General features: G+C 35.8%; 1 protein-coding gene across 1 annotated transcript in view; it reads left to right on the forward strand.

The window, feature by feature from the left end:
* The window catches only part of LOC131663408 (nucleoprotein TPR), a 490,761-nt gene that overhangs the window by 55,696 nt on the left and 412,248 nt on the right, over positions 1 to 22,817 (forward strand). The window contains exon 6 of the mRNA XM_058933811.1: positions 11,074 to 11,295. Within this exon, the coding sequence (XP_058789794.1) occupies positions 11,074 to 11,295 (222 nt within the window). The remainder of the gene's footprint in view (positions 1 to 11,073; positions 11,296 to 22,817) is intronic.

Genomic DNA, 22,817 nt, shown 5'->3' on the forward strand with positions numbered 1-22,817 from the left:
CCGGTTATATAATTCACGATAGAGATTTACAAAAATGGGCATTACAAGCTCAGAAAATCGTTGGACATGAAGATATAAGGTTTAAAGCGTCACGTCATTGGCTACAAAATTTTAAAAAGGCTCACAGAATAGTCAGCAGAAAGATAAATAAATTCGTAACAAAAAAAACTGTTGAAGGGAGAGAATATTTACAAAAAACAGCTGATGATTTTGTTTCAGATGTGAAAAAAATAATTAAAAGCAAAGGTTTGGAATCAATTTACAATTCAGATCAGAGTGGATTTCAAATTGAAATGCACTCGGGAAGAACACTAGCTATTGAAGGCGAAAAGCAAATTGAATGTCTTGTAGAATCTGTAAGTTCGACGACTCACAGTTACACAATTCAACCACTCATTTCAGGTGATAGGAGACTGCTTTCCCCATTATTCATTGTTTTAAAAGAAAGTAAAGGAACCTTTGGACCGGTAGTAGAATCCAAATTATTCAAGCCATCAAATATTTACGTGATGCCTTCCGCTTCTGGCAAACTGACTTCAGGTATGATATTTATTATTGATGATTACAGTTTTTAACTTATGTCATGTGAATAAAAATGAGTTTTTTCAATGGTTACAGAACATTTCAAAACATGGCTGAAGGATGTGTATTTTCCCAATGTTGGGCATTCAAGTGTCCTATTAATTGATTCGTGGAGTGGGCATTGCCCTGATGCTGTAAAGGAAGCAGCACCTCCAAACAAAATTGTTGATGTAAAAATAATTCCAAAAGGAACAACAGGCAAAATTCAGCCACTAGATGCTTTCGGCTTCCGAGTGTGGAAAAATTACGTCCGTCGCTTCGAGGACAGTGTAACATTAATGAATGAGGATATAGAACTTCATAAAAGAAATAACATTATAAAACTCCAATCCTTGGTACATATTCAATTGTCATCTCCTCGATACAATAACCTATTCAAATATTCATGGTATAAAAGTGGCTACGTTGAATCAAAGCCAGATAAATTTGATAACCCCGTAGATTTTAGTTTAGGTAATGATTGTAATGAGCGTTGTGAAGTTCCTGGTTGCTCTAACTCAGCAATTGTAAGATGCTCTTGGTGTAAGAAATCATTATGCTTGAAACATTTTTTTAATGATTATCATTATTGCCAGGATTATAAAAAGTAACATTAAAACTCGAAACTATTGAAATATTAAATTTAAAATTTTTTTGTACTTTGAATCATTAATTTTTTATTACTTTTGAAAGTCCCATAGAAAAAGAATAAAATCATAGAGATACGACAATATCTCCTGTGGGGCTGGTACACCCCTTATTATAGGTTATTTTTATTAAGGTGAGAACAGTCGATTTCGTATTTGAATATTGTGCATACTGCCAAAATTTTTTTCGTCAAACTCAAGAAACTAGTATTTTCATATGGAAAAGGGTGTCATTTTTTTATTGAAAAATAGGGGTTGATACATTAGTGGGGTGAAGAATTCTAATTCAATACCAAGGATGTGAACTAATATTATTACACGTTTTACGCCACTGAATAGTCCTAGGGTATTTTCAAGTAATGAAAAAATAATACTTGAGATTGAGTTTTAGGGATGAATTCATTTGTAAGGGCTGATTTCAGAAAATTTCAAACTACATCAACTACTTAACAATTTTAATAGTATCCAAGAAATTTACACCATGATATCGTAATGGAATAATGAAATATAATAGTATAAATGTTAGGGGTAGCTCACCCCCTCAAGGGATTTTTTTTTTGAAAATGCCGGAACAGGTCAACTTTATTTTTGATTATTGTGCATAAAACAATTAATTTTGTCAAGATTTAACAGATTTTGGAATGTGTATAGTGAAAAAAATGGTCATCAAATATAGTTTTTCATTAATAAAAAACGGGGGTTACGAGTCTGATGACTAAAACCAATGCATAAATATGTGCTTTTCAATAACAAGTGTTACCCACTTTGTTTCAGTAAAAAATTACGAATTGTATTCGAGAAATTAAAAAAAATTTGTTTTTAGGGGTGAACTTCAAGGGTGGGTTTCACCCCTTAAATGGGCTTATGGGCACGTAAAAAAAAATACGCGTCGAATATTTTTTGATGTTCTACAACATATCACAATTTCAAGAAAATCGGTGAGGTACACCTCGGGTACCTTCCTTGTTAGATGTTTAGGGATGTTTCTTTTTTTTCGCTATCTGATCTGGCCCTCTTCCGTATGATTTTTTTATACAGGGTGTCCAAAAAGTAACGATACACCTGAGAAATTTTCTAAGCCGGTTATTTTTTTAACCGGGTGAAGGTTGTCCTTGAAGTAACTTTTTACGAGGAATCCGATGGTAACCTTGGATTTGACCTTGAACCTCATTTTCAAGGTTATTTTGAGGTCAACCTCATTTTTTAAAATGGAAACCCCTATTTTTTATGGCGGAATCGGAAACAGCGGAAAATTTTACGTCCAGATATGTATTGAGGTATGAGGTTGAGGTAACCCCTAGAGGTCAACTGGAGGTCAAAGTATGAATTCTTAACAATCTCGCGAATTCAGTGGTTAAACAAAACAAACAAAAGGGTAACCCCAGGTAACTTTCAACGGTGCTCTTTAATTTGTCCTTGAACCTCATTTTCAAGGTTATTTTGAGGTCAACCTCATTTTTTTAATGGGTACCCCTATTTTTTATGGCGGAATCGAAAAAGTGAAGACTCTCACGTATGGATGAGTTGAGGTTTGAGGTTAATGTGACCTCTAGGGGTCAGATGAAGGTCGAACTGTGGCTTTGTAATAGTACCGGGATTTTAGTGGTACAAGGAAGCAAATAAAGGTCATGGAAACCCCCATTTTCGACAGCGGCAATCGAAAGAGCGGAAAATTTCACATCCAAATATCTACTTAGATCATAAGTCAAGGGCGAACTTAAAGTTTAACGTCAGTCGTAGGTCATCCAAACCTAAAGACGCCCTAAAATTTTTTAAAGTTTTTTTCATAATGGAGAAGGGTATTTATTTAGTATTTGCCCATCGGAGATCCGTGACCTTGAATTTAACCTTCAACCTCATTATCAAGGTTTTTTCAAGATCAATTTTTTTTACTTTTAGCGTTACCCAGGAACAACGACGTGGACGTAGTAAAAATCTGTCCCCTTGGGGTGCTTTATTTTCGTGAGTACCCCTCGCCTCTCACGATCGGGGTGCTTGATTTTCGTGAGTTCCCCTCGCCTCTCACGATCGGGGTGCTTGATTTTCGTGAGTTCCCCTCGCCTCTCACGATCGGGGTGCTTGATTTTCGTGAGTTCCCCTCGCCTCTCACGATCGGGGTGCTTGATTTTCGTGATTTCCTCTCGCCTCTCACGATCGGGGTGCTTGATTTTCGTGAGTTCCCCTGGCCTCTCACGTATGATTTATCTTACATCAGCACATCTTATTTTAAGTGCTCGAATTGTTCACCGTTCACTTCTTGACAGTAAGCTAATCGGTGGTAAAAAGCATCAACAGCATTTTGGATCATTTCAGTGGGAATGAGAGCTGATTCGTCTATGATCCTTTGACGTAATTCGTCCAAGTTTTGGGGTTTAGTTTTGTATACCCGATCCTTTAGATAACCCCAATAGAAATAATCTAAAGGCGTCAAATCGGGGGACCTAGCTGGCCATTCAATTGTGCCTCTCCTTCCTATCCACCGATTATCAAACACCTCATCTAGGTAAATTCGAACGTCTCGTCCATAGTGAGCTGCAGCACCATCCTGCTGATACCATATATTTTCGAAGTTGTCTCCCACTATTTCTCTAATTGCTGGAACTATTTGATTACGAAGCACCTCTTCATAATTTTGAGCGTTTAAGTTACCATCAATAAAGAATGGCCCTATGATTCGATTATTTACTATTCCAACCCAAACATTCAACTTCTGCGGATATTGCGATTTATCTTCTCGCATCCAGTGTGGATTTTCCGCACCCCAGTACCTGCAATTATGTCGATTTAATGTTCCGTCAAGTTGAAAAGTTGCTTCATCAGAGAAAACTATGTTTAATGGAAGATTTGGATTTTCAATTATGCGTGCCATCATATCTTCACAAAACTCAACACGACGATCGAAATCGTCTTCATTCAACTTGTGAACCAGGTGTACTTTAAACGGATGGAATTTTGCTGTTTTTAAAATGATATGTACGGACGATGTACTTATGTCATGCTCTTGAGCAACTCTGCGGATGGAATTATGTGGATTTTCAGTGAATGATAATAGAACATTTAATAAATTCTCTTCATTTATTGCTGAGCGTGGTCTGCCTGACTTAGGTAGATTTCTGACATGGCCAAAATTTACAAACCTTGAAATAGTATTCTGAACAGTAGACATAGCAATTGGAGTTCTATTAACCCGAAATGTCTCATTAAAAAGATTTCTCACTGCCCTGTAAGATCTTTCTACTCCACCCCAGCCTCTCATCATAAGAAGTGATATTCTTTCTCGTTCAGTGAGGCGTTCCATTTTAAGTCAGCGAATCGAAATTTACACAAAAATCAATCAGAATTAAAAACAAAAAGTTTGCAACCTAAATAAATGTTTTCAAAAAATGAAAATTATAATTTGAGTACTTTTACAAAAAAGTTCTACTACAGTCCGACTAATACACTAATGCTTTATGGAGATTTTCGAATGGTAAAATCTTTTCAAATATGTTGCTTTTTTAAATATTAATTTTTGAAAATGCAATTGTCCCGAAGAATAAGCTCAAAACGATAAAGTTAGGCATAGTACATTTCCTAAGGATAGAACCAAGTGAAATTGTTAGTGGATTTTCAATGAATAGGTATGGGATAGTAACCTTAAAAAGTTTAACCGGCTAATCAAGTTATTAAGAAAATAAGCGTAAAAAATCATTGTTGATAGGCGAGGGGAACTCGCGAAAATCAAGCACCCCGATCGTGAGAGGCGAGGAGAACTCACGAAAATAAAGCAGCCCAAAGGGGTATTTTACTACGTCCACGTCGTTGTTCCTGGGTAACGCTAAAAGTAAAAAAAATTGATCTTGAAAAAACCTTGATAATGAGGTTGAAGGTTAAATTCAAGGTCACGGATCTCCGATGGGCAAATACTAAATAAATACCCTTCTCCATTATGAAAAAAACTTTAAAAAATTTTAGGGCGTCTTTAGGTTTGGATGACCTACGACTGACGTTAAACTTTAAGTTCGCCCTTGACTTATGATCTAAGTAGATATTTGGATGTGAAATTTTCCGCTCTTTCGATTGCCGCTGTCGAAAATGGGGGTTTCCATGACCTTTATTTGCTTCCTTGTACCACTAAAATCCCGGTACTATTACAAAGCCACAGTTCGACCTTCATCTGACCCCTAGAGGTCACATTAACCTCAAACCTCAACTCATCCATACGTGAGAGTCTTCACTTTTTCGATTCCGCCATAAAAAATAGGGGTACCCATTAAAAAAAATGAGGTTGACCTCAAAATAACCTTGAAAATGAGGTTCAAGGACAAATTAAAGAGCACCGTTGAAAGTTACCTGGGGTTATCTTTTTGTTTGTTTTGTTTAACCACTGAATTCGCGAGATCTTTAAGAATTCATACTTTGACCTCCAGTTGACCTCTAGGGGTTACCTCAACCTCATACCTCAATACATGTCTGGACGTAAAATTTTCCGCTCTTTCCGATTCCGCCATAAAAAATAGGGGTTTCCATTTAAAAAAATGAGGTTGACCTCAAAATAACCTTGAAAATGAGGTTCAAGGTCAAATCCAAGTTTACCATCGGATTCCTCGTAAAAAGTTACTTCAAGAACAACCTTCACCCGGTTAAAAAAATAACCGGCTTAGAAAATTTCTCAGGTGTATCGTTACTTTTTGGACACCCTGTAGGCAGAATAAACGTAATCGGCCTTTTAAGTCGTTCAATGTCTTTTCAGAGCGAGTTTTTAGTTGCTTCTGTCCGACTCAGTGCTTTGAGTGTTTTTTGCGTTTGTATATTCTTCTCATTATAAAGTATATTCTCAAGTTCTTTTGTTGCTTTGTTCAATTTTGTTTTATCCTGACTTAATTTAGTTATATGGTGCCTTTTTTGAGTTGCCTCTTTACTTTGATTTTGTCGGTAATTTTATTAGGAGTGTATTTCTGTACATGTTGTCTATTTGTAATAGTGAAGCTTTCGTCCAATGCATTAGTTAAAATTGTGTTGAGTTTTTTAATACTTCTAGAAATTTGAATGCGTGCTCCGCGCACGATTATCGTAATCTACATATACGATAAAAGTTTTAATTTATAAATTGATATAAATAAATAAAGAAATATATATATTTTTTCCTTGTATATTCCTAAGTAAAATAGTAAATTTTAATATTGTTTTAGTTATTCGGAAATAATTGTTTGTAAGCATATAATCATACGGGATCTCTTGAACATTTCAATCATAGCGTCAACCTCCATTTTGCCAGCCGAGCCTTCATGGTTCGCTGTACACTCATCGGCGTGATTCTCAAACTATTCAGCATACTCTTGCTAATCTTTTTTATACGGACACACAGCACAAGCTTGACGCAGCGAGCTTTTTACCTCTAAATCGATAATCTTTCCCGATTCATATCCGATTAAAGTTGTTACTCCAATTTTCGACGAGAAGTCGCGTTTCTTCTAGGAACCGTCACCGGACTTTTATTTGAAGTAATGGTCTTGAATGTTTTTTATTAATTGTCTTCTTTTCTGTAACAGCGTTCGCACAACTATTTTGAAAAATAATCTTTCAAGCGTCATGGATGTGTTCGAATATCCCATCGTATGCTTTCTTACTAAGCCCATCACATAGATCCATGATATTGCAGAATAAGTTTATTCCTTTCATGCCGATGCCTAAAAGTCTCATTGCGAATACAATTTTGCGATTCACTTCAAATCCATTGTTAATAAACGGGCCCGAGTTCGAAATTTACGTCACACTTGCATGACACAACGAGTTTCCATCCCAAGCCGCGCTGTCCAGACTCTTCAAATTTCACTGTACCACGACACGATTTACAACACAATAGCTCAGAGAGCATGGAAAAAAACTATGACAAACTCAATTATTCGGTAACGGTGCGAATAATTTACTGGAATATCATCAGAAGAAGCTGCTGCTAATTTTCGAGCACTAGCGCTGGGACCTATCGGCTCGCCTTTCTGCGTTGAAAACTGATTTCCATAAAACTTCCTCTTTCGTTGTGATGCACGATAAGGGCTAGTAGAATTGCCTTTTGAATAGACATTTTGCTCTGGAATACTTGTGTACTGCTCGATAGTTACAGTGAAAGTGACTCAATTGTAGTCTTCAAAAAGAGTCTTGGCATTCGACTATAGCAGCACTGACATTTGGAAAATATATCTGTGTATACGAAGCAGTATAGTCAAAATTCGAGAAACATCTGTCCCTGACCCTAAACGTAAGTCCCTTTTCAATTTCAACTAATCCCATCACCTAGGGGCGTCTTTGTATTAGAGCGCGCATCCGTTTACCTGCTCCGCATGGCACCGTATTCAGAGCAGGTGAGCGAAAATAGCCATAGCTGCCAAACCACTTCGAATACCGTTCTGAAATTTTCACAGTATATTTTTGAAACTATATAGAATCGATTCATGCAAAAAAATCGATCTATTCGAAGATACCCCTTTAAAAGTAAATAGCACCGTGTTTTTAGCGCTATTTTTTTACAAATGATTCTACGCGATTTATTAATTAAAAATTACTTAAAATCTAATCTAGTGCTAGAATATTAAATCTAATACTAAATAAATTTTTGCGAATAAATCAAAATTTTTCAATATTCTATTCTAAATCTCATGTTAAAAAATCATATTTTTAAAATGTATATACTAGTTCAAAAAAATTCTATTTCAAAATCTTGCGCTAAATTTTATACGTCACATGTATAAGCCAATGAAACGTCTAAATCTCTATCTCTAATTGACCAATCGCAACATTTACAGGCTTCACTTCTATAGACACTGATTTTTTTAAGTAAGGATTTTCGATGTTGATAGCTCTTTCAAGGGAAATGTTACATGGAATTCGTTCGTTAATGAGCTGTGTATATTTATTCCAGTCAATTTTTTTGCATGTGCTTGTATTTTGATGTATTCCTATTGATAAATTAATTAGAACTGGAGTGTGGTCAGATTTTTAGTCTAGGCAAGTTGATGCTTTAAAGTATTTTTTATCAATTCCTTTTACTTTTGCAAAGTCTATCAGATCTGAATAATTTGAAGAATGAGATTTTCACTTTACGAATATGTGTTATTTTACATAAATTATTTATTTATTAATATGATTTTTTAATTGCAAGCATTCGTTTACTTTTTATGAATAAGTAACAATAATTTTGATCAAACAAACATCACGGTAAGAAATTATGCGATTTAATATACATTTCCATAAGGAGTTGAGTTAAAGTTAATTAACAACTGTGACGGTAAACGTCTTATTAGCGCTAACGGCCCAACCATGCGGCTGCCCGCGAGGGCAGCACCTACCGGTTGGGGAAAATGTGACGAGGGAATTCGGCACGCGACGGGACGGAACGCGCGCGTATGAAAATGAGGTAGTCGAGGATCAGCTATCGATATCGCCTGAGAGGAGTCGAAGATTAGCACCCGGTTGCTAAGCTGTGCAAGGTGGGATAGTTGATAGTTCCCGAGCTTTCCCGAGTGCCGAGACGAGCTGATCCAAGTGGAGAATCAGCTACCGATACACAAGCCGCAAAATCGAGGCCCGCAGTCTGATTGCCCGAACGCAGCGTAGATATTAGTCGATTGTTGTTGCCGAGCTGTCCGGAGTGTCGACCTGAGCCAGCAGAAGCGGTGCCATCTCTTGCGGAGTCAAGTGTGTGTGTGAGGTGTTTCGCCATCGAGGGCGAAACCGTGTGCGCGCGAGTTCGCGATCCGCGACAAAGAACTAAAAGACTTTGCCTGAACACGCTATGTGCTACGTTTCTCTTGCTGCCGAACAATCGTCATTAAGGTAAGCTGGCCAGTTTAATTTCGCGACCGCGATAGAATTACTAAGCTACTAATCTCTTGACTCGACAAAAAGCGTGCATGTAATAGCTCTGCGGACAGAGAGCGTCGAGCGATCCGACACTGCATGTTGTTGTCGTGCGCACCACTGTAAACGTAAACACGCGGGCCTAATGCGCTGTATAGTTAGAGGAAATAAAAGATTCCATCTGTGATATTAACTTTATTTACGCCGTACTGACTACATTTTCGTAGATAGTTGGTTGACTGACACCCGTTCCCTCCTGCTCTCCGGTTTTCGTGTTTAACGTAGGTAATTACGCGCGCCCCTTCAGTACGGTCGCGCGAATAAATTAATTAAACAGTATCCACCCCGTTACACAACTTAAAAGTTATTAATAAATAAAAAATCAACAATTTAGTTAAAGAAAACTAATTTTACGTAATGAACAAGTGGTACTCAAATAGGTAAACAAAATGAAATTAAGTTGAAAGGTTGTGCCAAAACCAAGATATCTCAATACGTATGTTAATAAATCGAAAAGTGAAAAAACTCTATAATTTATAAGCAATAGAAATTTTCGACATTCTGTTTTAACAAATTCGTTCATTTAATTATAACCTACAAGTACATATAATTTTCTACCACAATTACAGTTTATTAACTATAAATCTTATTATTTATAACTTTAAACCGTTGTATAAAATATACCAACATTGTAAAAAAATAATCTATACTCATACGAAACTAAAGCACAATCAAAAATGTATTTTAATGGAAAAAGTAGGGTCCTAATGTAAATATTTAATGTTTTACAGCTCAATTTATAAAATCATAAAATCAATCAGAGCGTAAAAAGAGCGTTTGAGTGTAAGAAGTTCCAGCGGGAACGGGTATAAAAGAAGGAGCTCGACACACTGGAATCACTCTAGTTCTGGCTATAGTCCAGTATGGTCAAGCAAACGTTTTGTTTAATAAATCAGCCTAAACACCTGATCGTTGAGTTGAATGTTTTGCTCGCTATTGACCTCTTCTACCTTCCTATCTTACCTACCTGTGAGTCGTTCCTGTGGCTTTCCTTTCCCACAAATATTTGATTGCAGTGGAATATCCCTGTTCTAAAATTTCCTCATTTCCTCCATTATAAGAAGCGGAATAACCGTGATAGAGATCTGTACAGGGCCAGGAAGCATCTCGGTTTCCCGCCCCGAATGCTTTGATACTGTAGTGAGCTTCTATCCACGGAATTCTCACTTAAACTATCGTAATATTTAGTTTCTGTGAGATCAACGCTTTTCTGATGGATGAATTCTCCTTTTCTCATAATATTAAAAACCTACTTTAACTTAGCTACCCATTCAATCACACGCAAGGTTCAAATCAAAAGATAAATTATACTTTGTAATAAACTTTGAAATCATAACATTACAATTACAATTGTCTGATATTAGAATTGAATCAAATCACTTTTTGCATCGTATCAGAATGCGCAATGAAAAAAAGGCATAGTTGCTAAAAATCCAAGATCGCATAATTTTCACGTGATCATAAATAGAAGTAGATAGAGGAGATATATATGATATTTTATATCACCTCAAAATGGAAAAAGAGTCAGATATACAATATTAATTTATTGTTTATAAATGAAATATTGAATTGATTAATGTAGAATACATCTCATTAAAAATATCAATTTTCGCTGTAAAAATAATTTTGTTCTGGGCTATTATTCAATTGTTTTTATTAAAAAATAACCAATATTACCTTAAAATAACTTTGAAAATGACCTTCAAGGTAAAGTGTAAGGTCACCATTACATTTACTTATTTTATTTACATATAAAACTTAATCGATTGGTGTTGTCATAGCGTTTTTAAGTTATTTTAAGAATATCTACACAGTATGACTGATTTTAACAGAAAAATAACTTTATTGTATATCTTGCCGTCCATGAATTATGTTTTTAAGTTTTAATAGTTCGCAGAATATGGTTGATTTATTTATATGATTCAATACATATTTTCAATTATATAAGTATCTCTTATGTACGTTGCAGATTGGAAAAAGAAAATATTGGATTACGGAGGCAGAAGAATGAACTTATAGATGAAAATAATTCCTTAAATTCAAATATAGAACGGAAAGACATAGAACTTGAAAGACTACGTTTAGAATTAGCTTCATTAGGATCTCAATTACAGATTTCAATTGCAGCTAAATGCCAAGCTCTTGCCAAAATAGAAGAAGTACAAAGTCGTGAGTTGAATATAGAATTTAGGTAAGTAAAATATTAATTTATGCCAAAAAAGCAAATCATTTTCTGATGAACTTGTATTTAGTATAGCTAAATAATATGTATCGCTAATGGTCATGTAGCTATGATAGCAGGCTTATTATTTATGTTTCTTGTACGATTAACAATGTTGACGCTTCAACAATAAATTTATTATGGAGAATCACGTTCGTATGTGTACCGGTAGAGTAAGAGTAAACAAAAACTAGGATTTTTACTGTTTGGGCTAGCGTTTCACCTTGTTTCCTTTTACTATTCACAGATAATCGCAATTTTTCTTGTATTGTCTACATTTGTCTTTTTTTCCTCTTTTCAGCGTTAACTTGATGATCGAACGCTTAATGCCTACTAATATTGAACTTCGCGTGATGTGATGAGATATTAGTTACCTAGTTACCAATACGAGATGTATTCAAAAAGTAAGATGAATTTTTAAATTGGGCGGGCTACGTAGATTCGATTATCGATATTTTTTTATTATGTTGGTATACATGTCCCTCACATATGCTCACAGTTTCAGCCAGTTTATGATTACTTTTTTTTTGGAAGACAGAAACATTAAACGTATTGTTTCTGCTAATTTTCTGCTGTCGAAAACAATGTATCAAAGAGTTTGCATAAAATTTAGTGTAAAAAATGGAATTAAGTGCTCCAAAACACTTGAAATATTGACAGTGGCATACGCTGAGTCTACTTTAAGACAAAAAAATGTTTACACGTGGTATAAGCTCTTTCAAGATAACCGAGAAGATAACGACGACGAATCTCGCTCTGGACGCCCCAGTACTTCAATAACTGATGAAAGTGTTGAAGAAGTGAAACAAATGGTGTTAAAAAATCGTTGAATCACTATTAGAGAAGTCGCTGAAGACGTCGGCATCTCTGTTGGCTCGAGCAGTGCAATTTTTTCTGAAATTTTGGGCATGAAACGTGTAGCAGTAAAATTTGTTCCCAAATTGTTTAATTATAAAAATTTGTATTTGATAGGTGACAATTCGCGCAAAACGAATTTGTCCCGTGTGTAAGCCTTTCAACAGCCGAGCGGCCTTTGACTCGGGCGGCAGTCAGGCTCTCGAGCACCCCGGCCCGTTCGCACGTCAATAATGAAAATCTCTGTTAATCTGGCAATCGGACGTATATATATATATATATATATATATATATATATATATATATTCGCGCTTGATTATATAAATAACAATGTAATAGAATTATCCCTAATATAACGGCAAAGCATATGGATACACTCAAGCGCGTTTATAGTATTTATAATATTTATTTTATTAAGTTTAAGTACATGAATAAATTAAGCAAAAATAAAAAGAGATATATATAGACGCGTAATCTTCGCCTCGCGTTGTCTATTGTTTTAAAATAAATGGTACTCACTTAGTATCGATACAATCAATGGTATTCGGTCCTTGGTGTAATATTATTATTTTACGAATGTGGTGTTCCTTCCTTTTTAAACAAATTCAATGGTTCCTTTTATATATATATCCAATTGGTAGTGGCGATTTCTATATTTTTCTGGTCGTAGCAGCGCAAACAAATTATCTGTACGGTTGCGGCCTTTCTTTGTTTTTCTATTAAACACTTAAGCTCTGACAAACCAAACTTTAATAACTCAAATTCTAATTAATAAGATACCGGATGAATTCTGACAAACCAAATTTTAATAAATTCCAATTTTATTTAATAAGATGCAGAATAAATATCTGATGATTTTAAATTTTAGTAAACTCAGATACTCAAAAAAATCGCAGCCTTCTTATTCAGGCGCTCAGTCCTGACTGACTAATCTCTATTGTCGTTCTCACCAGTTTGTTATATATCCTTTGTTTCCCTCTCGTCTCTCGCATTCCATGTCTCTCTAGCGCATACGCTTTAGTCGTTTACGCGTTTCTAATCACCTCGTATTACTTACAAGGAAACCCCCCCAACCCGAGCTCACCGATTTCAATAATCTTTTGATATGTTATAGTTCATCAAAAAATAAGACATACGTATTTTTTTTTATCGGCGGAAAAACACTTTGAGGGGGTGAAAACAACCCTCAAAGTTCACCCCCAAAAATAGATTTTCCAATGTATCTCAGCATCTAATTGATATTTTACGACCAAACAAATTTCATATCACTTCTCATGTGAAAAGCAAACTAGCACATGCAATTCCGACCACAAGGGATGCAACCCTTGTTTTTTTTATTTAAAATACTATCTATTTCATGGCTATTTTTATGAAAAAAATTAAAATAACCCGAAAAAAATTGGAAAAAATATTACCCTACATAAAATACAAAAATAAAGTTAATCTAGTCAAGCTTTTTTTCAAACTACCCCCTTAAAGTTGAAAAACCATCCCTAAAAAATTGTTTTCAATACATTACAGGTGGTGTTGATAATTTAGTGTAAAATTTGTTAAGTATCATTTATACTGTACAAAAACAACTATCTCGTGCAGTTTCGACCACAAGGGTTGCAACCCCTAATTTCTGTCATCGAAATTTTTACCTTCTTTGTACCTATTTTTGAAAAAAAGTTCATAATGAGCTTGAAAAAATTAGTAAAAATATTACCGTGGATAGAATAAGAATAAAAATGTACCTTTTATTTTTAAAACCACCCCTTATGTTGAAAAACCACCCCCAAAAAATTGTTTCCAATACATTACAGGTGGTGTTGATAATTTACTGTAAAATACGTTGCTCATCACTTATAATGTACAAACACATTTATCTCGTGCAGTTTCGACCACGAGGGTTGCAACCCCTAATTTATGTCATCGAAATTTTTACCTTCTCCATTCCTATTTTTGAAAAAAAGTTCATAATAAGCTTAAAAAATTGGAAAAATTATTATCGTGGATAGAATAAGAATAAAAAATTTACCTGTTCAAACTTATTTTCAAAACCACCCTCAATGTTGAAAAACCATCCTAAAAAAAGTTTCTGACATATCGTTGCAATCTCTTCTAAATCAAATAAGCTATGATTCCATAGCTATTTTGTTGCTCTCTTTTAAATTTTTTACGTTCTATCGTTTATTAATTCTATCAAAAAATAAATAACTTTTATTATATAAAAAAACAAGTCAAGAATAATATAATATTATAAGTATACCTAGAAGATAAGTATAGTTTCTCGGATGCGCAAAAATTTTGGTATATGAATGATAGTATTATCAGAATTTTATTTACGTCCTACTATCAGCGTCTCTGACGATTGTCTGTTATTTTCATGATTGATAAATATGAGTAAGTAATTCTTCATCAGTAGCCAACACAACTTTCTTGTTGTTGGACGTATTGTATCGACTATTGAACTAACAGCATAATAAATAGTAATAAGAATATAAGATTATAAGTACAAAAAATAATAAGATACTATTCCGTTAATTCGTATTTCGTAGTACCTGCTACGTAAGTATAACTATAAAATTATTTCTTATATGCAAATAATTTTACGGCTTTTTAATATTTGTTATTAAAAAAATTGAAATTACACTGATTATGAGGATTTATTAATTAATGATGTTTATAATTATTGTTTACTTATTGATTTGTTTATTATTATTGTTTATTAATTAATATGTTTACTTTTTAATTTATTAATTAATTTTTTTCATGAATGTTTTCTATAAGTTTGTTTATCATTATTGTTTATTTATTTGTTTTTATCCTAATTTGTTTATTTGTTATTCAGTTTATTTCTTATTCCCCAGCGATATCAGGAGAGACCTATACAGAGGAAAAATAAGGAAAAAAAGGGGACGGATGGATGGACGGACGCACGGAGAATTTCGCGCCTTCTGTTTAATATAATAGAAGATATATAAGATATATATATATATATTTTTTTTTTATTTCAGATTAAAAAATGAAAATTAACGCTCTGAACGTTTTAAATTTATTATTAGCTTACTTTCAAACTCTACAAATACCTGAAAGTGAGACAAATTATAAAGAGATTCAATTGTCGGAAAGAATTAAAAGCATTTTAATAGATTCCGTGAATGATTTCAATGAAGTAGATATGATCGTTGAAGATACATTAGATTTTCAAGAAGATTACAAAGATCATGCTGCAAAAATAGTAGAAGATGAAGTTCAACACCATTTTCCTGACGATTTCGAAGCACCCACCGACCATTGTACCAAAGACAATGAAGATGTCAGTTTTGAATATAAGCAAAGAGCCGTAGAATACTGGAGAAGTGGCAAAAAAAAAATTTAAGTGTTGAAAGTGTACGTCAAAAATTTAAGAAAGTTTCATCTGTGAGTCAGTTGAAACGTTGGGCTCATACAGTCAACAAAGGTGGTACTTATAGAGAAAAAATTGCAAGAATTTGTCAGTACACTTTTGATAATTTTAAAGCAGCAGTAGACGTTGGTTACATTATTCATGATCGTGACATACGTCGATGGGCATTGCAAGCTCAAAAGATTATAGGATCAGAAGATGTAGGATTCAAAGCTTCGGATAACTGGCTTTGTAAATTCAAGAAAGCTCATAGAATAGTATCCCGGAAAATAAATAAGTTTATAACCAAGAAAACACTAGAAAGTAATTCAGAACTAACGATTAAGGCAAATACTTTTATTGCTGATGTTAAAGCAGGCATAAGAATAATTGGAATTCATAATGTGTTTAATTCTGATCAGAGCGGATTCCAACTGGAAATGCACTCCGGAAGAACACTAGCGGTTGAAGGAGAAAAGCAGGTACAGTGTTTAGTACAGTCAGTTTCTTCAACAACCCACAGTTATACTATACAGCCACTCATATCAGCCACAGGAGAATTACTGTCACCACTCTTTTTAGTTTTGAAGGAATCTAGCGGTGAGTTTGGACCCATTGTTGAAACCACTTTATTTAGACCCGAAAATGTTTACGTAGAAGCATCTAAATCTGGAAAGTTGACTACAGGTATACATAATCCCATCTAGTTACAATTAATGTCATTATAAATGATTTTACAAATAAGATTTTTGATTTTAGATCTCTTTTAAATATGGCTGCAAAAAGTATATTTCCCTAATGTAGGTTCCAATACGATGCTGTTGCTTGACTCCTGGAGCGGTCATTGTGACAGTGCCATAGAAACTGTAACTCCACGTGATAAAATTATAAATTTTAAAAAAATACCGACTGGCACAACGGGAAAAATTCAGCCACTTGATGTTTTTGGATTTCGCATATGGAAGAACTTTGTCCGCTAATTTTCAGATACCATAATTTTGATGAATTATGATTTGGATTTACATAAAAGAAACAACATTATTAAACTTCAGTCGTTAGTCCACAATCAATTATCTTCACCAAGATATACTAATCTTTTTAAATATTCCTGGTTCAAGAGTGGTTACCTCACTAAAAAACCAGAAAATTTTGACAATCCTGTTGCTTACAGTTTTGGAGATTCCTGCAATACACATTGTGACATAGAAGGATGCAAAAATGTGGCTATTATACGTTGCGGTTGGTGCAAAAAATCATTATGTTTCGAGCACTTCTATGAAGAATATCATTATTGTAAGAAGTATGAACAATAAATCCGTCCTAATTTTTTTGATTGTTTTTAATTGGTAACTGAATGAATTACAGTAACGCATATAAAAATCAATTAAATATATATTACTTGGCAGTTTACAATTTTAGTCACAAGAAAGGAGAAAAACTCAACCAACAAAAACAATGGCAATGCTATCAACCCTCCTAATCACCGAATGGCGATGGTAATAAACCTCCCCCTAATAACCCTCCTAATATCCCCCAATGGCATTGCTTACAACCCCCCATTAACCTCCTAATAACTCCCCCCCCTCAATAAGACCCTCCCCCTAATAACCCCCTAATAACCCCAGTAGTTAGCAGGGTTGATAACGTTGCCATTATGTTATTCGGTGGGTTGCAAGCATTGCCATAAGGTTGCAAGGGGGCTCAGCTATGTCTTCGGGCTATTAGTGGGGGGCTAACGGCATTTTCATTGGAGGTTTTTAGGGGGTTATTAGGGGGGGTTGTAAGCATTCTGATAGTGCGGGTTAGTGCGGGAAATTGCCATTGGGATATAAGGGGAGTTTTAGAAATTGCTACTGGGTGATGGATCATTTTTCCGGACAGATTCGGAATCGGCGCAACAAAATACTTTGGAAAAACGTTGTCCCAGTTCTGGGTCTTGTTGGGTGATATTATGTTAGGTGATTCATGCTTTCGCAGCATGCTGCAGCAGCATGAATCAGCTTCTCCCGCTTATTCCCACCGAGCCGCGCACACGAATACTGCTGGCTATGGTGTTTTATCGCTGTCCTTGGCCTTAGCACAACACGAACGGGACTCTCGAAAGCAAAATTTTAATCGTAAAATAAAATAAATGGTACGTCACGTAACAGTATTTATTTACTACTCTAAGCTTTCTTTTCCATAGAACCATTTAGTTTTACTCTCCAGTCTGCACTTTCTCCTTTTTACCATCACTTTAGTTTTTTTTTAAATTTAGTACCATCCCATTTCTTTAACCTTTAGGCTCCGGGGTATTTCAGTACAAATTGACCTCTCAGAATATGTAAAATGTATACATAATATCACTGGATATTTCAGATAAAGAGAACACAATATGAAAAAAATAGTAACGAAATTCTCGCAGACACCTTCGACCTTGATAATCACCATTTGAAGGTCAAATTTTATTCCTACTATAAGTCAAGTTTTTAGACGGTTTTCATATGTAGTTTTATGTTCTGAATACGTAAAAAATAATAAAAAAATTCTCGTTAATAATCCTGATCTTGAAAATTTCTATTTCTACGTCAAAAAGCCTTTCTCGTGTTAATCAGTATTTCAAGGTCAAGAATGTTTTGAGATACATAAAAACTACTTATTATCTATTCAGAACATGAAATTCGATCTAAGAACTTCAAATATTCTGTCTCTAGAGTGGTCCATATAGCGACCATCTCCGCAGCTAAATGGTTTTCCTGTGGTCCTTTCATCGTGTTCACTATTGTAACTATATCGTCTGCAAAGTTCAGTCCGTATACCTTTTTCCGCCAACTACCCTCTCTTCTCGCCTACTTTCAACGAGGAACCCAACGGTAACTCATTCTACAATAGGATTGGTTACTGTCAAGAAGCGAATGGAGAACAATTTGAACATCTGTTGTAAATTCATTTACGTGAGAAGCAAGGGGAACTTACTATTAAAAAGCACCCCGAAGTGAGTGGCAAGGGGAACGCACTATTAAAAAGCACCCCGAAGTGAGAGGCAAAGGGAACTCACTATTAAAAAGCACCCCGAAGTGAGAGGCAAGGGGAACGCACTATTAAAAAGCACTCCGAAATTAGAGGCAAAGGGAACTCACTATTAAAAAGCACCCCGACGTGAGAGACAAGGGAAACTCACTATAAAAAAGCATTCCGAAGGGAATAGATCCCTTCTAAGTCCATGTCGTTGTTCCTGGATATCGCTAAAAGGAGTACGAGTTACTATATCTTCGGACTTGAATCGTTCCCACTTGTAAAATTTTTCGCTCTTTTTGATTCCTGTATGAAAAATAGGGGTTCCTATATGAAAAAAAGAGGTTGACCTTGATATAACCTTGAAAATGAGGTTCAAGGTCAAATCAGAGGTCACCGTTGAGTTCCTTGTTGAAAGTTACACAGGGTATGACTTTTGTTTCATGTCTAACCTCATGCGGTTATTCAAATTTTCCGTGGTTTTCACACTTTTTCCTCACCCTGTATACCCTTCTCTGTTATAACTTTGCATGTAGTTTCCTTGTATATTTCTTCGATTTTCTTTAGCATCTTTCCTTTCACTCCCTCTTTCATTTTTCTTATCTATATTATTCCTGTCATTATCATTCTTATCATTATATCCATGTCGACCATGTCGAACGCCCTTTTAAAATCTATAAACGCTGGGTAAACGCAGTGATGCTATTGAGTGTAAATATGTGGTTTTTCGTTTCTGTCCTTGATCTGAATACCGCTTTTTTTCTTGGCTCAGGATTCTTTCCTCTTTTAGTTATGTTTTCAACCTATTGTACAGAATCCCTGCTAGTATCTTGTATTCCGTATGTGAAATAAATAATGATACTCCTCTCTAGTTCTCCGTGTTGTTCTCCTCTCCTGCCTTATAGATCGGGAATATGCGTGCCTTCTTTCATCCTTCGGGCAGCTCTCCCTTCTCTCGTTAATTATCTTCGTTAGTTCTTGGAGCCAGCCGTCCATCATGTTCTTGAAAAACTCTCTAGGTAACTCGTCCTGTCCTCCGTTTTTTTCCTTTTTAAGTTTGCCTATCGATTTGTATATCTTCCCTCTGATTATGTCCCTGTTTATTATGCTCTGCTCGCTCCATTTCTTCGTCCTCTTTTCTCTCTCCTCTGTTTCTTCTGCCATTCCTGCATCCTCATTTCTTTTGTCATCCTCTTCCTGACGCCTAGTAGTACTCTGCCACTTGCTCTTCATATCTTTTTCCTTTTTTTGGCCTGTTTCCATCCATATAAATTCTTTTCTTAGTTTCTTCATTGTGCTCTCCATTTCCTCCGTCATCCACGTTTCCTGTAATATTATTATATCATGCCTTGTTAATCATTCAATTTTTTTCACACATTTTCATTTCCGCCACATTTCAGTTTACTCCGGTTATCATCTCTACCCTCTGTATACTTTCCGTGTTTGCCCCTCCTCTTCTTTCTGCTTGCATTATATCTCCTTCACCCTCTCTCCACTAATATCAAACTCCCTTTATGTTAATTTTTTGATGTCCTGAGATAGCTATTCTATCTATCTTCTTCTATTCTCTCTTCACTCTCTCCAAACATCCTTGCACTTTCTTTTCCCTTGCTGTCAGATCGTCTTCCAGCCACACCGCCTTCCCTTTTAGCCTGTTTTTTATCTTGAATATTTCTTTCATGTCTTGTGGCGTGCATATTGCTATAATTGTCCCTTCTTTTGCGATCATATAATCCATTCTATAAATTTTCATTAGTGCCCGTAAAAGTTCTTCCAGTTCTCTGTATTTTGCTGATGCTCCCTTTTCTCTCCAGTTTTCGTACGTTTCTTACTAGTATGTTGTTTTTCCTGGACCTCTTTCCTCTCATATTCTAGTTCTACTGCGTTCGTTTTTTCTGGTTTTTTTCCAAAGTTCTCCGACTCCTCTTCTTTCCATATTAGTACTCTTCTTTTCTCTTCTTCCCTTTCCTTTTTCGCTCACTCTTCTTCCAATCTTGTCTTCCTTATTCCTGGTTTTCGTCTCATGTCTATCCTTCTATCTCTTTTCTTCCTTTTCTCTTCCCGTATTGTTGCCGTTTCTGCTGATTCTTGATGCTCCTATTGTCTCTCCTATCTCTACTTGCATGCTTCATCTCGCCTCCTTCTCGTTCTCCTTCTCGAACAGCCTCGTTTGTAATTTTTTAATTTTAGATTTCTTTCCATGCAACTCTTCTCATACTTTTCTTATTCTTATCTCGTAGTTCTTTTCTATTGTTTTTATTTCCATTTTATGATGCTTCTTTTCGATCTTTTCAATTATGCTTTCTAGTAATCTTATTATTTTATGCGTTTGCCTTCTGCAAATTATCCATTTCTCTCTTACCTCATTTTCTTTTCTTTTACTTTTTCCAGGCTTCGTTTTTTCTTTTCCACTCTTTCTTCCTGCTACTTTTTTTTCTCCCTGTTTCATTGCTCTAGCACTACTCCACCATTTTCAAAACTCTCTTCTTTGCCAACTTCCTCTTTGTTTTCCGTTCCATTCTCATTCTCCCCTTTTTCTTCGCTAGATGTCTCTTCTTTCCATCCTTCTTCATTCAGTGTCTCTCCGTACTGTTTTATCCCTCTTTTTTGCCTTCCTCCTGTTTTTCCACTGCCTTTTCTTTGTCTGTCCTTTCCTCTCCATTTCCCTTGGTCTAAGAGCTGGCTATATGGGGTGCGATATGCCTCGATGTATGAAATGTTTTATGCGGAAAAAGATCGATTGTCTAAAGCAAAGGGAAACTCTGAGCGTTAGAAGGCGCACTGAAACATGAGTGCGTGGGCAATGATGATCAAATGTGCCAAATGTGGAAACTATAAAAACTGTCAAAGTACAAGGCTGGAAATTTACATAAATGTTGAGAATAGGAGTAAAAAGTAGTAATACAATTGTCAGAAGGGTAACTGAAAGATAAACGTTCATTAGAAACTGCCGATGTCGTGAAAAATATCAGGATATTTACATTTAAAAGAAAATTTCTGACAATTTAATTTACACTATTTATGCATGGAATCAGTGATGTGCAAAGTGGCAGAAGTTAAAGTGGAAGAGATCATGATAAAATCGAAAGCGAAGCGCTAGTACGTATTTTGACACGCGGCTCAACAATCACTGCCTTTCTGTTGTAACGAAGAAATAGCTGTAACCGCCTGGTTAACTCGCGGCCGTCCGCACATATTATTTACTTAAGGTGGGAATTCGGGAAGCACGAACGCTCCCACGACCGAATGATCCACTGAGCCGAATGGATCAAAACGCATGTAAATAAATTTTCCAGGAGGAGGAGTGACAGCGAATAAATAAATAATCATCGACTTTCTCAGAATCTAATTTTGAGAGTAACGATATTAACAGAAAAAGTAAATAACGTAGGTAACAACAATAAATCTAAACAGAAACACAACAGTACAACACTCGCCTATTGCACGATCGACAAACTTCCTCCGTGCTTGCGAAGAAGTACAAATCGACGGCAGAACTGCCGTCCGATCTGCCTTCACACTACAATTTCCGCGCTTCACAATCAAAACCAAATGGCATCCTTTACAAGAAATATCTTCGCGACCGCGAATGGTGAGGTAGCTGGCAGAGCTGCCTAGCTCTCCGTCCGCCGGAAACACCTGGTGCATGTGAAAGAGAGAAAGAGAGAGAAAGAGAAAACTCGGCACCGACCTCGTACGCTTTCCTTTGTTCTCTTCGGCTGCTCCTTTCGTTGATGAAATTTGTCCGGTGTGTGTATGTGTATGTGTGTGTAATCTTGTTGTTACTGGTGTAAGTGCCGCTGTTTCTGTTGCTACTATTGTGATGATTGTTGTTCTTATTGCTTTTTTCCTTGTTGCTGCTATGCTGCCCTTGTCGTTCCCTCTCGTCCGCCAACAAACTCTCTCCAACTATTGTCGGCTTTACGCTCCTTAGCGGCGGCCTCTCATGCACACACGTCCGCGACACTTTGCTGGAGAACTCACGTGCATCGGTGCGGAATCCAAACAAATGTGGCTAGGCATGACCCAGCCAAATTCTCACGTCAAAAACCAATAACTCTCACACACCGGGTGCGTATCCTTCCAATTAATAGTCGGCGAGGGCGCGGGAAATCCCACTGAAAATTGGGAACAAAACAATAAAGTGCTCTCACGTGACGGCCTGTACTAGCGCTTAGTACCAATTGCCGAAAAATTGACGCTAGGGATGAGCACGCAACCTTTTCTTTCTCTCTCTCTCTATTTCTTTCTCTTCGTTCTTCAGTCTCTCTCT

This window comes from Phymastichus coffea, unplaced genomic scaffold, assembly GCF_024137745.1.
Source record: "Phymastichus coffea isolate CEN01 unplaced genomic scaffold, Cenicafe_Pcof_1.1 PCOF00035, whole genome shotgun sequence".
NCBI lineage: Eukaryota > Metazoa > Arthropoda > Insecta > Hymenoptera > Eulophidae > Phymastichus > Phymastichus coffea.